Below are 16,621 nucleotides of genomic sequence, written 5' to 3' on the forward strand. Positions count from 1 at the left end.
AATTGACCCAAACTAACTGCATTCACCCTCCAAGTCTTCCCCTGGAAGCTATGAGCCTTTAATATTCAACAGAGCTCCCAAATAGTTACAGCACAAGGGCCCAGTCGGCTTTTGCTTCCCATGCTGTCCTGCACACCTGTCCTGCTGTTGTCTGTGTATCTCAGTCTGCCTTTACTTTAAACCCTAAATGATACCACTATTTTAAACAGCCAGTACTCATTTTGATTCCCCATTTCTACGCTTCCTAGAAATGTCCCTCATTCCTCTGGCAACATCACATGTCCATCTGGAATGGTTCCTCTTCTGCCTGGAAAATACCCTTCAGGAGATATTGCAGGGAAGGTCTACTGGTGACATATCCTTTCTGTTTTGTTTTGTCTGAAACTTCCTTTCACCATCATTTTTGAAGTATCTGTGCTGGGCATGTGAGTCTGGGTTGGCATTACAGATGCCATAACATTGTTATAAGTTTCATTATTTTTTACTTCTTCTTTTAGTTAATCCTCACTCTAGGATATTTTTTCCTTTTTTTTTTTTTTTTTTTTTTTTTTTAAGAGAAGTGAAGGGAGACTCAGGGAGAGAAACACTGATGATGTGAAACACATCAATTGGTTGCCTCCTGCACACACCCTAACTGGGCCAGGGAAAGAACCTGCAACCCAGATACGTGTTCTTAGTTGGGAATTGAACCCATGACCCTTTGGTGTATGGGCCAACACTCTACCTCTGAGCCACACTGGCCAGGGCTAACTTTCATTGTTTCTGTTAAAGAAAAAAAAAAAGTATGCTGCCAGTTGAGTTGTTCCTCTGAAGTGTCTCCATTTTCCTCTGCTTTTCAGATTTCCTGTCTTTGGTTTTTAGTACTTTATTGTGATGTGCCTAGGTGTAGGCTTTTGTGTGTCATTTTTAATTTACCCTGACATTCTGAGATCCGTGGATTTGTCCGCTGTCAGTTTGGGAAAGCCTCGTACACTCACTGTTTCCTTCAGGTACTGCCTGTGTTTTCTTCCTCCAGGAATCCCGGAACCTGTCACCTTCCCCTCCTGTGCCACGTCCTTTCGCTGCACTTTAGTCAGAGCTTTTCTCCTGTCCTGGCTTCCAATCCAGCAGTCTTCCCATCTAACTTGTATTAGGTGCATCTTTTAAATTCTTGTCATCTTATTTTTCAGTTTTAGAATGTGTTTATAGATTAATATTCTCAGAAGTGGAAGGACATTCTCCACCTTATCAAATTTCTTCAATGTATTAATCAGTGTCAATGTCTGCAAACTGGAATTTGGATCAACTGTGTGTCTGTTTCTGTTGTCCACTCTCTTATTTTCACAGTCTTTGATCCTATTTTTAGTGTTGGATAATTTCTTACTAGGAGTCAAACTGTACTTGGTAAAATAATAGAAGCTCTGGGTCTTTTCCTTTGGGAAGAAATGCGGAATAGGGCAGGCCACTGTGATGTGCTCAAGGTCAGGGTGATGCAGCTGTTTCAGGCTTTGTGATAACTGGTCTATCCTGTTTTGCCTCCAGGGGTCTCCCCTGGAAACCTGGGGTCCTCTTGCTGATAGGCAATACAGTCCAGTTGTCTCCCTGCACGGATGCCCACTTCTCAGCCTCTCTCCCTGAACATGAGAACCTCACAGGCCAGCACCTGTCCCTGGGGAGGCTGCAAGGACACAGCCCCTCCTGAAGCTCCCTCTTCTTCAAGACCTTGGCTTTTGCAGTCCTGCTTGATGTCACCGTGGGTCTCCCCAGCCCAGTGTCACCACTGACAGCTCTACAATTATGGACAGAAGACTTGCCTTCGTACAAGTATCTCCTGACTAGAATTGTGCTTCCTCAAATCCTTGAGGTGCTCCTTGGTGTCTTCAAAAAGATTGTTCTCAAGAACAGTTCTTGGTCTGATACCAGCTGCTGCCTCACAGTCAGAAGTAGAAGGAAGTTTTAACTAAGTCCAACATTTTATTAACATATAACAGCATCCATTCACTGAAACGAGGCAATTCCCGAGACTTACACTAAGAGCTTTTTATTTGGAGTGACCAGAGAAGTGCCTCCTGCCCCAGATATCACCTACAGCAGGGAAATGAACAGCTTGGTACTCTGGTCTGAATGAGCTATAGCGGGATGGCCAAGAGCAGCCGCATTGCCAGTTGCATTCCTCTATTGGGAAACATCGGTATCAGGACCAGCTGTGAGCAGCACCAGACAGCTGTTAGCATTGGGCCTATCTCCTGCAGCATTGTCAGCAGCACAAGAACACAGGGTTTGACTGTTTCCGCAGCGCTCACAGGACCTATTTCTATAGTCAACATGAACAAACGCATGAAGAACCGCTGCATGCCCATCACTCGAGGTCCATCCCTTGGACCATGTTCTCTGCCCACTGAAGTGAGCAAGCTTGTCCTGTAATGGACCCAACAGTAAACATCTGGCTCTGTGGGCCTGTCTCTGTGACAACGATTCAGAGCTGTCCATACATGATGAACCCGCCCCTATAGTGGAAACCCAAGTTGAACCATTGGAGCATATCCCTGACATGAGCTTGGCAACCGAAACAAATGGTGCTCAGCATGTATAGAGCCTCATATGGTCCATAGGCACCTGAGGGTCGGGGAGCCCTAGCTCATGACTGGTGAACTGGAGGCAGAAGAGCAGTTTACAGACCTGAACGACTAAGACCATCAGTCTGGCACCACATGTACAGACCCTTCAAGGAAACGTTTCCCATGTCAAATTCAGCTGAGCACTCAAGTAAGAGCCTAGGGCCCCCAGCCAGGAGCCACCCATGACCTCCACCTTGTAAGGCAGGGCTACTACCAGCCCAGGCTGGTAGATTCTCCCTTCAGGAAAGCCATGAGCCCAACACTGGATCTCCAGGAAATCTACTCTGGCCTTTTGGACTCATTTCCTGGATCTGGTTAGACCCAGCACAGGGAAGACTGATGACAGCCTGGATCTCAAACTGGTGAAGTCTTTACACATAGTATCGCCTTGAGCACACATTTATAGGGATTCTCATGTAAGTCATGGGAAAACCGCATGAGCATGATTCACAATGTGGCCCCAATTGGTGCTCCTGGGGCTCTGGAACAGAGGCTGGACTTGGGAATTTGCACACAGCATCTCAGGAGAGGCTACATGGCCAAGGCAACTATGAGGCTGTCCACAGGCTCTTCTGTTTGGGCAGTATGCATGGCAACGCAATCATTCTCAACACAAGTCAGCATCATCTCAGAAAAGCTGTTGTAAGGACCACTTCATCACCTCTCCTATGTTCTATCTGGAACTAAGGTGGTAATTCAAGGGCGGCATGAATGAGGTTGCCATGTACATTGGCACCCAAAGGATATGACTACTTTATCATCTTAAGAAGAAAAAGCCAGCTTCCTCCAACAGTAGAAAATTGCAAATAAAAAGTTTAATTTCAGAAACTGAGTTCCCTATTTATAAATATACCAAAACATAGTCAATGCAAAGTGAGATTAATAACAAGTACAGTATTTTGAGGAAACAACTTTTCTAAAAGGGCACAGGCAATGAGTGACTTGTTTCACCCAGCATATTTAATTGGTATAAAATAAGAAAAGGAATCCTTTTCTACATGTTGAAGCAAAAACTCTGAGGACATATTGTTAAAAGAAAATGACAACTGGCATTTCATTCTGATGTCCCTGGGATTCTAAAATACCCGTGACGGCTGAGTCTTCCGTATTGTCAAAAACACCGACGGCTACTCTTACAACTGTAATATAACAGTGTTCTTCCCTGTTATATCACCTCCTCTAAAAGGAATTTTACACGTGATTTGATCAAATTGGGGGGCACTACACACATTTCAAAATAGAAACACTACGTCAGAGGCTCGGAGGTTTAGTCACCAGAGCTGCTGTAAACGTATTGGACAACAGGCAGCAAGGAGCACGTTATAAAGAGTCAGGATGTCACTGATGTAACTGACCATGTGAAACCTCAACACAAAACCAGAACATGGGGAAGTTCTTACAACCATCATGTAACTGACATTCCATGTTATATTTTAGTTTTGTCTTCAAATGCCACATCGTTGTAGCAAACAGTATCTTCCACAATATTTTCTGCACTCCTCACATTATTAGAGATGCAGGTAAAAACCACTCAGTCAGGATGGCTTCTACTCCACCTATTTCCACATTTTATTTGACAGCCACAAAGGCTGCTTTGTTGCAATTAAAGCAATTTTTAACTAAAATACGGTACCTGATTTGTTCTTACATAAATGAATAAAAAGCCTACGGAATAAAACTGTTTGCATCTTCTGTCTTTCTAGTAAAACAAATAACTAACCCCCAGCTTTTTAAAAAAAACGTAACAGTTATGGATTTAAACCTAAACACCATGTTTCATAATTGACAGGACAGGCTATTTCTAGTGTCTTTGTAAAAACACACTGCGGTACCTGGCTTGAAGGACTTGGAGTAAGGCACATATAGACGTTACGGTGAGACTGCAAGAGAACTCAGTGTGGACCTGAGAGTGCCCGGTCTGATGTCCCCCTTGGCACCAACTGGTGCCAACCAACAGCCTGTGACAAACAGCTGGTGCCTAATGAGCAACAACACCTTTAGCCTGGTGGCCCCATTGTGATTTCAATACTGAAAATATATTAATGGAAGATTCACTTTCAAAAAGATAAGTTTTTCAAAATGTTCCATCATGAGCCTGGACTGGCCAAAGCTACCGTTCTCAGTGGGTGTGCTGAACAGCCTTTCTGAAGGGACAATACTCGGGGGACAGCCCAAAAACCTGACGGCCAAGGCTGAGAGTCCTGGCCAGGCAGACTTCTTTAGGTTCCAGTAGGTAAGTGGGTCACAGCTGTGTTCAAGCACCTCCTCCTCCAGGTAAGAAAGCACCATGGCCTCAGGAACCTTCATCTTTTCTCTTGGGCCTTTCTTTTTTATCTTGGCCATGAGTGACCACAGGCTCTCATCCCCACTGGAGTCTCTCGATGGGGAGCCTGGAGGACACCCATTGGAGACAGGTATGTCCTCTGAGGTAGAATTCAGCATTTCTAGTTCCCTGATTAAATCCTGCTTGTACTGCTCCGCCTCCTCCTCGGAGAACAGGGAGGCTTTGTAACGAGGGTCCAACAGTGTAGCAAAGATGTACCTGGGGTCGTGGAGGGTGGCGGACAGTCGGCTCACCATGGCTTCCTTCAGAGACTTCAGCATGGTGTCGATGCCCATGGTCTCCTCAAACAGCATCTCGATTTTTCTGTTCAGAATGTGGATCATGGGGATGACCTGGCTGAGGGTAGACATGTGGCTACTCATCTCCCGACTCGCAGCATCAAAGGGCTTCAGCGCATGACACACAGACTTCATGACCTCCCACTGGTCGCAACTGATCAGTTCTCTGAAATTACACTCGATGGACATCTCGTTAATTGCTCTCTTCTGCTCAATGAGCCGTTCGAGCATATGAAACGACGTGTTCCATTTGGATGGGACGTCCTGAATAAGGTGGTGGGGCGGCAATTCATACTCCTTCTGCAGCTCTGCCAGTTTCTCTTTTGCTGCATGTGAGCGAAGCACCCGCTCACATAGCTTCCGAGCAATGCTGAGTAAATTCTGCACCATTCTCTGGCTTTTAATGGCCTCGTTGACAATGAGGTTCACCGTGTGACTGAAGCACTGCACGCTGGAGTGCTCCCCTTCATTCAGCGTCTTTCCTATGCTGGGATTGTCAGTCACTGTAATGCCAACCTGAAGGCCAGTGGATGTCACCCAGGCCTCCCACCAACATTCCAGCTGCTTCTGAATGCTGTTGCCGCTATAGTCGCAGTCAATCTGTGACACGTCTAACAGTGCTGAGCAGTGGTGATCCTCACAGTGAGGTCGGACCGATGACTCGAAGGTGACCCAGTGAGCAGTGAGTGTCAGGTACTCCCGGGTCTGGTTACTCATCCATATTCCAGACGTGAAATGGACCACACCACTCTCAGCCTCCTTAAGGTGTGACATAATGATTTGTTTCACATTATCGTACATTGCGGGGATAGCTGTCCTGGAAAAGTAGGAAGGGGAGGGCAAAGAGTACTGAGGTTTCAAGTATTCAAGCAGCCTGTTAAAGCCAACATTATCAACAAAAGAATATGGCTGAAGGTCAAGTGCAATCATTTCAGCTATGAGACTTGTTATCTTTTTGGCAACTGGATGAGAATCATAAAACTTCTCATCAGTGTCATCAAAGGAGGAAGTTCCTGACAATTCTGCGCTCAGGGGCACGCTGACGCCTGGAGGAGAGGGCAGCATGGTCTTGGGGGCATCGGTCTTCAGCACACTGCCGTGAAACCTTTGTAAATGCCTCAGAAGACAGCTGGTGCCCAGGTTAGTTGGCTTCTTGCCCCTGCTTATCGTCCGGCCACAGTGTAAGCACACGACTTTAGTGGGGTCTGCAGAGCACACAGAAAAGTGATTCCACAGCTTGGAGGTCTTTTTACTGTGAACGGGAAATAGAACTGGACTGCTTTGGGTAACCACTGCTGGAAGGTCAGTTAGTTTGGAGGAAGTTTCTGTGGATGCCAAGGTGTTGTATGGAGGGTTTACCAAACTAGCCCCCAGGAAGCCCTTTTGGTTCCCAACAACTTCTGGGTGGCGCCTGTAGAGATGTCTCATCAAACAGCTGGTGCCCACGTCACCCTTCTTTCCTCGACTGATGACACAGCTGCAGTGTCTGCACACCGCCTTCAGACTGTCCATGGGGGCGAGGGAAAAGTGATGCCAGACCTCCGACTTCAGTCTCTTCATCACCTTTTGATTCTGTTGGAATATAACACCAGACTCAACCATGTGAGGGCTCGACCCATCACGCTGGTGCTTCTCAGGGGAGGACACCAACGAGGCCTCGCCCACATCATCAGAGGATGACAACACTGATGCATCTTCCATCGGCAAATCTCCAGGTTTCAGACATGCCTGCAGGTGCTCAGTCAGCTGGTCAGGGGAGGAGGACGCCGAGGGGGACTCTTGTACCTCGTTGCCTGGCGATGAGGACACCAAGTTTGGATCTCTCTCAGGAGGCAGGAGGGCAGGCAGCAGAGTTGGTGGCGTGGAGTAAGGGGGAGGCATGGATGCTCCCCTGCTCTTCTCCTGCAGTACGATGGCACGGTGTGCCCGCCACATGTGCCGGATGAGGCAGCTGGTACCCAGGTCCTTCCCGTTTTTCCCTCTGCTGAACTCACTCATGCAGTGAATGCACACGGCCTTGGAGCTGTCCAGAGGTGACAGGTAGAAGTGCTTCCAGACTGCAGACCACCTTCGGGATCCAGAGGTACTCTTTGGAAGTGGAAAGCTCTTCTCTGGCCCACTCTCTGCAGAGTCATCATGCTGGGGAGTGGGGAGTGGTTGGGGTGGCTCCACCAGGGCTTCTTCCTGCCTATACTTCTCAGAGATGGATACATCAGGGGAGACCTCTTCAGAAGATACGACAGATCCAGATTGTTCTGTCACCTGCTCAGAAGATGGGATCTTGGAGGCTATTTTCTGGACAAGTTTGATGGGTGACAGTACGGTGCCCAGGTCTCCAAGGGGTGTGGTCTGAGGAGGGAACACCAGTGCAGGGGAGATGGATCCCAGGGTAGACACACTGCCTTCCTCTTGGATGAGTGCTGTGGGGTGCGCCCTCCTCACATGCCGCATGAGACAGCTCGTGCTCAGGTCCTTCTCGTTTTTGCCGCGGCTGAACTCTTTCATGCAGTAAACACACACTGCCTTCGTGCTGTCCCGAGGAGAGATGAAGAAATGTTTCCAGGCCGGAGACTTCTTCCTGGAGTTCATGCTGCGGCTGGACAGGAGGCTCTGTGTCACAGCTTCCATGGCAACATCATACAACGTGCTGCTGTACTGTGAGAACAGGGCCCCATAGTCGTCCTCGTGGTCGGCAGGGAAACACTTCCCTGGGGGCTTACAGCTGTAGCTCGCTTCTCTGATCTCTACCTGTTCATCACCACTGCCAGCTGCTTTCCTGTCCTCTTGTTCAGTCTTAAAGTCCACTCTTTCCAAACTGTGATTCGGAATTCCATCATCTTCCTCTTCTATTTTAACATTTATTTTATCAGAAACAAAGTCACCATCCCCTTTGGGGGAATGGGTTTCCTGGTTATTCTCCATGACTCACCATAACTACTCTGGCTGTGTCATCATGTTGCTATCTCAGGTTGGTATGAAAATGATCCAAGCTCTCAATTTGCCCCCAAACATCCATTATCTTCAGTGTTTTGAAAATAGTTCTAACTTTTAGGATGTTCATGAATACGGCTAATCATACATGTTACTGGAGAGCAGAAGCTGCAACTCAGGAGCACATCATCTCAGGGCCCAGACCACTGTTTTCCAGTAGTTGTATAAAGTACTTCTTGGTGCAGACCTAAATTCATGCTGTGTAGACCTGCTTGTTACTTTGGAAACAGGATCGCCGCCATCTTGATGGTCCTGCATTACCTACAAAAGATGAAATCAGGTCAAGCACTTAACTGATTTACACATCTCAAACCTTGTAGTGCCAGGGACCTATCAACTTCAATTTGCATAGAAAAAAATTCTATAATGGTAATTTAAAATAGAAAAGCTCATTCTTTGATTTTTAAAAGCTACTTTTTGAAAATACTTTAAAACTAGAAAGTAAAGGAAAAATGAAAAGGTAGGACTTTAAATTCAAATCGCCTATTAATAAAGGATTGGGGCAACACAGAAAAAACCTTGCATGTCATACAGAGGTTGGTTTGGGCTAGAATTGATGCCTGTACCCGCCATCCATGTATTGGCAGCACCTGCTGTTGCTATAATCAGCAAAGCTGAACTCCCTGAAATCAATTTCATTCCCCTTTGCTATCAGAAAGGACACATCAATGAGGAACTAAGAAGCCTGCAGCTAATCTCTGAAACAACCAATTCACAGACTAAACACTGATTGTCATGCAGACAAGGAGGTCCCTGCTTAAAACTCACCCAGTATGTTTAAATCTATGAGTTTATAATACCAAAATAAAGTCAACTGGTCACCTTTGGAGGATGATAGGAAAATGATTCATTATTTTGAAAATTGATAAAGAGGAAGGATTAAGTACTAATCTTCATGAGACATGAGCTTGAATATGAGATATCCAAATGGTAGGGAAGGACAGGCTCCTCTTCCTGGAAGTCCAGCTCATAAACCTGGCAGCCCTCAGGAAGTGAGCCACAGCATCTCGTTCCACACCTTCTCATGGCGGAGTGCACACAGGCATGTGCTTCACTGCCTGCCAACATCCAAAAGAGATGCCCCACACAGCACACCCCCGTGAAGGAGGCGCACCAGAGATCACACCTGAATATGGTCAAGCTTCCAGGGCAACTACAGACTTGGAGGGAACCAAGGACACAGGAACACATCACACTCACCAGAGGACCACGATCAGCAAAATCTAGACTGAGGAACATGGGTCCAACCACAGGGCCTCCTCCACAAATTATGTCCATGGAGGTGAAAGAGATGATAAGAGACTTAAGTATCATATAATCAAGCAACACTTTATTATGTGGAGATGCACAATTCACCCATGAAACCCTGAAGAAAAGAGGGTAACTGCCATAAAAGTGGCCAGCAGTTACTTTTGTCAGGAAGGAGGGAGGGAGATGTGACGGGCAGGACATGTTGCGGGATTCTGGTGAGCCAGCAAAATCTTTATTTTTTATCCTATCCTGAGGATATGCTATTGATTTTAGAGAGAGGGGAAGGCAGAGAGAGAAACCACAGACAAAAGAATATTCATCACCCTGGCCGGTGTTGCTCAGTGGTTAGAGCGCTGGCCCATGTACCAAAGGTTAGTGGGTTTGATTCCAGGTCAAGGGCATGTACCTGGATTTCAGGTTTGCTCTCTGCCCCCTGGTCAGGGTGTTTGAGAGGTAACGAACTGATGTGTCTCTCTCACTTTAATGTTTCTCTCTTCCTCCCTTTCTCTCAATCTCTCAATCAATCTCTCTCTCTCTCTCTCTCTCTCTCTCTCTCTCTCTCTCTCTCTCCCCCCGCCCTTGCCCCTTCCAGCCCCTTCCACTCTCTCTGAAAAGCAATGGAAAAACTATCCTCTGGTGAAGATTACCAACAACAACAAAAGAATATTCATGAAGGGCTTTTAAACATGGTACCTTATTCATTCTAAGGGGGACACAGGTGACTCTAAACACAGGTTTGAACTGCACGGGTCCACTTATAAGTGGATTTTTTCAATAAATACCTGTAGTACTATTTCTGATCTGTACTTGGGAGTCCATGAATACAGAGGGCCACTGTATGTGTTGATCTACACCATTTTATACAGGGAAGCTGAGAGCATCACAGTGGTGTGTGTGTTCTGGAACAGATTCCCTGTGGATACCAAGGGCCAACTAAGTTTTGGGGGAATCCAACATTATCCGTGGATTTTCAACTGCATGGGGGTTACTGCTCCTAACCCCTATATTATTCATGGAGAACTGTGTATATCAGTGATGGCGAACCTATGACATGCGTGTCAGAGGTGACAGGCGAACTCATTTTTTTGGTTGATTTTTCTTTGTTAAATGGCATTTAAATATATAAAATAAATATCAAAAATATAAGTCTTTGTTTTACTATGGTTGCAAATATCAAAAAATTTCTGTATGTGACACGGCACCAGAGTTAAGTTAGGGTTTTTCAAAATGCTGACACGCCGAGCTCAAAAGGTTCGCCATCACTGGTGTATATTAAGGACAAAAAGAACTTAAAAAAAAAACAACACTTAAAACTTTCCTAAGTAGTTTCATTAGTAGTAGTAACGTAGTTTTATAAGTTAGCAATTTTATTGTATGTACATTTTAGCATAAAACAAGTAATTATGTCAATGGCATTAAGAATCAAGATTTTCAGGATAGAAAAATGATACAAATTTTACAAATTCAAGAAATTGTTCTTGCCGGTTGCTCAGTGGTTAAAACGTTGGCCCTTACACCAAAGGGTCTTGAGTTCGATTTCCCATCAAGGTCATGTACTTCGGTTGCAGGTTTGATCCCTGGTCCCAGTGGGGGCAGGTGGGAAAGCAAGAAATCAATGTGTCTCTCTCACATCGGTATTTTTCTCTCTCTCCCGCTCTCTCCCCTCTCCTCTCTCCCTTCCTTCCTCCCTCCCTTCTAGTCTCTCTCAGAAGCAATGGAAAAAATATCCTCGGGTGATGATTAACAAAAAACAAACAAAAAAACCAAAGAATTTAAGTAAAACTGATTTTAAATGTGTACTAAAAATATCAGTATGAACTCATGATGTTTAAAAATATATTTCCTAGCTCTGTCCACCAGAGAGGTAGGTGCTCACAGCAGTAACACAGATGAACATTGTGAACACACCTGACACCTTGGTCTCTAAGCTCCTTTCTGCACTAAAAGGAGCCACCGCCCCCCCTGGAGAAATGGCTCCCTGCAGGTGTAGGAAAGGAAGGCCCAAGTCCAGAAGGAAGTGCTCCCAGACGGGGCTGAGTGGGAAGGGGATCTCAACTTATCACAGTTATACTCAAAATCAAAAACAGACTTTAATACATTACAATATAATGAATAAACAAATATCCCTCGCTTGCACTAATATTCAAAGAAGAAAAAGGAAGAATAAAAACATGGAAACTGAATATTACAGCCAGCTGCTTCCCCTGAAAAGTGGTCATAAAGGGAGAGCATTCACCACATGTCCTGTCTTTTAAGGACATAACGAATGAGGAACAGACGAAACAACAGCAGCATTAGAAAGTTGGCATCAGAGCAGAGGACAGCCTCTGAGGACCGTGTGGAGCACTCAGCATCACCATGTGAAAATGTGCCGCCTTTTGGGGCATATACACGGGGCAGCCAGATTCAGAAAGAATGCAAAACATAAATAGAAACAATAGATTCCGACAGCTCAGGCCAACTCCTGAAATTTAACAAGTGCCTTAAAAATCCAAGAGCAATTAACATATTGACAGTTGCTGACTCTGAAACTACATGTTTCGGGCAGAGAAACTCATAAGGAAACCCAGTGCAGGCAAAGAGAGTGAACGAGTCCCTACCCAACATGGGGGGCTCCTTGGGGCCCATGGTCACTCATCCACTCTGGTCCTCTCACAAGGCAATCACACAGAAGAGGAGATCAGACTGAAGGGGCTGAAGCCCAGCGAGTACAAAGTAACAGAAGGACCACACTGACCATGATCACTGCTCTTCACGCGCCAACAGCTCCTATTCCCCACCTGGTTGGTCACTCTCCGAAAGCTACGAGGGGCAGGGACCTGAAACAGATACACACAGTCATCCCTTGGTGCCCATGGGGGATGGGTGCCAGCACCCACCTCGGATACCAAAATCCCAGCATGCTCGTGTCCCTTACATTACGGGCATAGTACCGTTGACCCCCATCCCCATCCCAGAAGTCAAAATCACATGTAACTTTTGATTCCCCCAAATTAACTATTCGTAGCCTACTGTTGACTGGAAGCCTTACCAGTAATATCAATAGTCCACTAACACATAGTTTATCCATGTATTTATACATTGTTTTCTTGCAATAGAGAAAATGTTAAGAAAAAATTATGAGAAAGTACATTTACAGTATTTACTGAAAAAAAAAAGTCCATATATAAATGAACCCTCACAGTCAAGCCCTGTTGTTCAAGAGTCAACCTGTGAGCTTTAGAGCATCTCTAGGTTCCTCACTACACCTAACACAGGGTAAACAGTAGTTACACTGTATTGTTCAGGGGATGACGACAAGGAAAAAGGTCTGTCCATGTTCAGTACAGGCACAACATGCGGCACCACAGGCCCAAGTACAAAGTACACATCAGTAGGATCGTAACTTTTTCCTAGCATTTCCTTTCCACCTGCCAGCAGATGTGGAATCCCCACATACAGAGGGCCAACATCCTTCCTTCACAAAGTAGATACTGCCTAGCAACTGCTCTGCATAGTGTCAGCCAACCCTAATAATTTACTTAAACATCTTTCTCCAAGGTGTTAAGAATACTCTTGGCACGGCTTGAGTGACTTCTGAATCACCTCATGTGCCTTAAAGAACGGAGCACGTTCACATCCACCATCAGGATTTAACTGGAACAAGTGGTGGTGGGCGTGTGGTGGGGGTGTCAAACGATCACCTGTCAAGCAGACTACAAGTCTGAGCTTCCTTCCAATAGAGGAGATGCACTGGGGCCTTTGAAACTTTGTGAAGCTCCATAGAGTATCTCTAACTTGTCCTAGAGCTCTTCCTGAGAAAATGTGAATCATGACAAGCAGACATAATCTAAGGATTACAGCTGGCACATTCCGCGTGGACATCCCAGTGGGAACCCTCGGGGTTTGCAGCCAAACTCCTAAGCAGATTCCTCTCTCAAGACAACTTTGTTCAGTAACCAAAATTAATTGTCATTGAAATCTGGCTCATTCATGGCACTTAAAAAAGAAAGGCCTACTAAGTCCTTCCTAGTGCCCGAATTTTATCAGTTATTGAGAAAACATCAAAAATTAGAATTTCTATAGTAAAAGTCACCAGGATATCCTTGCTTTATTTAGCAAACTGGCCTCATTAAAGTCTAAAGTGAATTATTTAAAACTGTGCCCTTGCTCTGATCTGTCAACTTCAAAACAAATAACTTCCCTTTTTTACAAGCAGGAGAACCCGTTAAAGAGAAGCTTCTCCTGAAGGCTCAGCGAGGGCGCTCGTTTCCAGAGATGCATGTGCCACCCAGAATGCGGAGGGGCCCAGGGGAGCCATGGGGCTTGGCGTGGAGTGGTGTGGTCACAGAAAAGGAGGAAAGAGGGCACACAAATGACTCTAAGTTGATTCAGGCCTGGTAAAACAACAGCAATGAGCCCTGGCTGGTGTGGCTCAGTGGATAGAGTGTTGGGCCTGCAGACTGAAGGGTCCTGGGTTCAATTCCAGTCAAGGACACATGCCCGGGTTGGAGGCTCAGTCCCCAGTAGGGGGCGTGCAGGAGGCAGCCAATCAATGATTCTCTCTCATCATTGATGTTTCTCTCTCTCTACCCCTCTCTTCTTCTCTGAAATCAATAAAAATATATATATATTTAAAAAAAAGCAATGGGAAAAACATTTGAAATTATGCTTAGCGATTTGAGATATATATATATATAATTTTGTTGTTTAATCCTCACCAGAGGATACTTTTTTCCATTGATTTTTTGAGAGAGACTGGGAAGGAGGGAGAGAGACACCCATGTGAGAGAGACTCCTGGATGGGTTGCCTCCCGCATGCGCCCCGAGATCTCCCTGACCCCTGATCAGAGCTGGGGATCAAACTGGGAATCGAACCCGCGACCTTCTTGTGCCTGGGCTGACGCTCCAAAGACTGAGCCACACCTGCCAGGCCGATTCGTATTCTTGTTCATTGCCGTGAACGTCCTGCTAGACACACAGGAGCGGTGGGAGCTTCGGAAGCAACACACTCGTCTCATCGGATCCCAAGACACATCGGTCAAGGCCCGGCTGCTCTTCCTGGAAATGCCACCGAAAGTGAAATGTCATCGGGAGAAAAGTCCCCGAACACAGGCTGTCAGGCAGCGGCGGCGGCGGCCCAGGGCCAGGCGCCTGGAGAGACACGGTCACCCCGCCGGCCCGGGACGCCCGCCCGCCACTCTCCTCGGGCGACTTCCGTCCCCTCGGCCCCGCGCCCCGGCCGGACCTGCCCAAACGACCCTCGCGCCCGCGCAGACCCACGCGGGGTCCCCGTCACGGCGGCACCCCCGGGGCACCTCTGCGAAGGCGCCTCTCCGCGCCCTGCGGTCCGCAAAGCCACCCCGGCGTCCGTTCCCGGCGGCGGCCGGTCGGCTCCAACTCGGACCTCCTCAGGGGCTGCGTCCACAACCGCCCGCTACCCGGCCCGCGCCTCGGGGCGGCCGTCCGTCCGGCGGGCTCCGCGCCCGCCCGCTGTCAGCCGGGGCCGGGCCGGGGGCGGGGGGGGGGCTGCAGAACCGCGGCCCAGTCGGCGGCCGGGCGGGGTCCAGGCCCCGAGAGGCCGCGTCCCCCGGCCCCAGCCCCGGCCTCTGCCCGGCGCACAGAACCGCGGCGGCGCGGCCGGCCTGTCCCCCGACCCCGGCCCCGACCCCCGACCCCCGGCCCCGACGGCCGTGCCGGGCGCGAGCTCGCAGCTGAGGCGGCGCCGGCTCCGTCCGCGCACTCACCGCGGGCGCAGGGCTCGGCGGCGGGTCCCGCGGGCTGCGGACCACGGACGCGCAGGCGGACGCGCTCCCATTCATTAGCCGCGGCTTTGTCTGCCCCCGCGGCCCTCCCGCCGCCGCCGCCGCCGCTGCCCGCCCGCCGCGACGCCGCCGGACGCTGCTCCCCTCCCAGGGCCCCGCGCGGCGCGGGGCGGGGCCAGGGGCGGGGCGGAACGCGCAGGCGCAGTGCGCTCGGGGGACCTGCCAGGCGACCAGCTCCCGGTGTCGCTGACTGACGGGCCCAGGGCGCAGGGCGCAGGCGCAGACCCCGCGCTCCAGCCCCGCCCCCGCTCGCGTCCGGCTGGCTCCGTCCCGCCGGCAGGACCGCCGCGCAGGCGCAGTCTGCAATGTTCCCGCAGCTGCGAGGACCGCCCCTGGCAGGGCAATTGGGCGCTGGGCCAGGCCGGCCCGTGCGTGCGGGTGCGCCCGCCGCGGCCCTTTGGCGTGTCCGGCTGCGGGCCCGCGCCCAGCCGCTGGCCTTGGGGCGCCTGAGCCTTGGGGACGCGAAGTCCAGCCGCGGAGACCTGCCCCGCGTGCCCTCCGCCGGGTGCCGCAGCGCCCCGAGGCCGGCTCCTCCGGAAACGCGCCCCGTGTCGTGCTTCCTGCCCCCGAGCCCCGAGGCGGTGGCGGCCACGTGCGGGGGCCCCCGAGCCTGTCCCTCTCGGGAGCAGGTGCTCCGTGCGCGCCTCGTCCGCTGGGGCTGGGACTGAAGGAGCCCACGCGGAGGCGGCGGCACCAGCGAGGCCCCGGGCGGCGGCTCCTGAGCGGCCCCCGGTAGAGCCCGGCGGTGGCGGGTGCGGGCCGCGGGCCTCCAGCCCCTGCGGTTCCTGTAGGGAGTCCGGGCGTGTGAGGAACAGGCCCTAGTGCGCATGTCTGTTCGCCAGACTGTGGCTCAGAGGCCCCTGTTTCCCGCCCTGGTTTGGACCAGGCTTCTGTTGCATGAAATGGGGTGAATGTTCACATTGCAAGTCTCAGTGACTAGAAGGCGTTCGCTCGCCTAGGCGGTGCCGCAGTGGTTGAGCTTCGACCTGTGAACCAGGAGGGTTATGGTTGGACTCCCTGCCGGGGCACAGGCAGGGTTGTGGGCCGGGTCCCCGTAGGGGGCGTGCAGGAGGCAGCTGGCCTCGCCCTCCTTTTGCCCAGAGCCCTCCGGGGGTCTCTTCCCCACCCTCCCTCAGCCTGGACACCCCCTGCTCTGTGGCAGCGCCCCTTAGGCCACTCCCTCTGCTGCAGCCCCAGGAGGCCGGCTTCACGCTGAGCCCATCCTGGCACCCTCCATAGTTCAGTTGTCCCGCAGCTCAGTGGCTGGGTGGTGTTCTCACCGACGGCTGCTCCTCCACACTCAAGGGGCCAAAGAGCCGCATGTGGCTCGAGAACCTCCTAGAATGCTGCCCGCAC

At 49.7% G+C, this 16,621-nt stretch overlaps 1 protein-coding gene across 5 annotated transcripts; it reads right to left on the reverse strand.

The window, feature by feature from the left end:
• Window positions 1–3,392: 3,392 nt before the first annotated feature.
• LOC118657389 (zinc finger BED domain-containing protein 4-like) lies at window positions 3,393–15,358 on the reverse strand. 5 transcript variants are annotated; one of them, XM_036311320.1, is made up of 4 exons: window positions 15,188–15,358; window positions 14,367–14,501; window positions 12,199–12,280; window positions 3,393–8,471 (listed from the first exon to the last, which is right to left on the reverse strand). In XM_036311320.1, the coding sequence occupies exon 4, from the start codon at window positions 8,139–8,141 to the stop codon at window positions 4,620–4,622; it is 3,522 nt and encodes a 1,173-aa protein (XP_036167213.1). In that variant the 5' UTR covers window positions 8,142–8,471; window positions 12,199–12,280; window positions 14,367–14,501; window positions 15,188–15,358; the 3' UTR covers window positions 3,393–4,619. The 5 variants fall into 5 exon arrangements, with proteins under 5 accessions (XP_036167213.1, XP_036167215.1, XP_036167214.1 ...); XM_036311322.1 differs by having other exon boundaries at window positions 14,326–14,501; XM_036311321.1 differs by lacking the exon at window positions 14,367–14,501.
• Window positions 15,359–16,621: the final 1,263 nt, after the last annotated feature.

Source organism: Myotis myotis, unplaced genomic scaffold (assembly GCF_014108235.1).
Source record: "Myotis myotis isolate mMyoMyo1 unplaced genomic scaffold, mMyoMyo1.p scaffold_m19_p_54, whole genome shotgun sequence".
Classification (NCBI taxonomy): Eukaryota; Metazoa; Chordata; class Mammalia; order Chiroptera; family Vespertilionidae; genus Myotis; species Myotis myotis.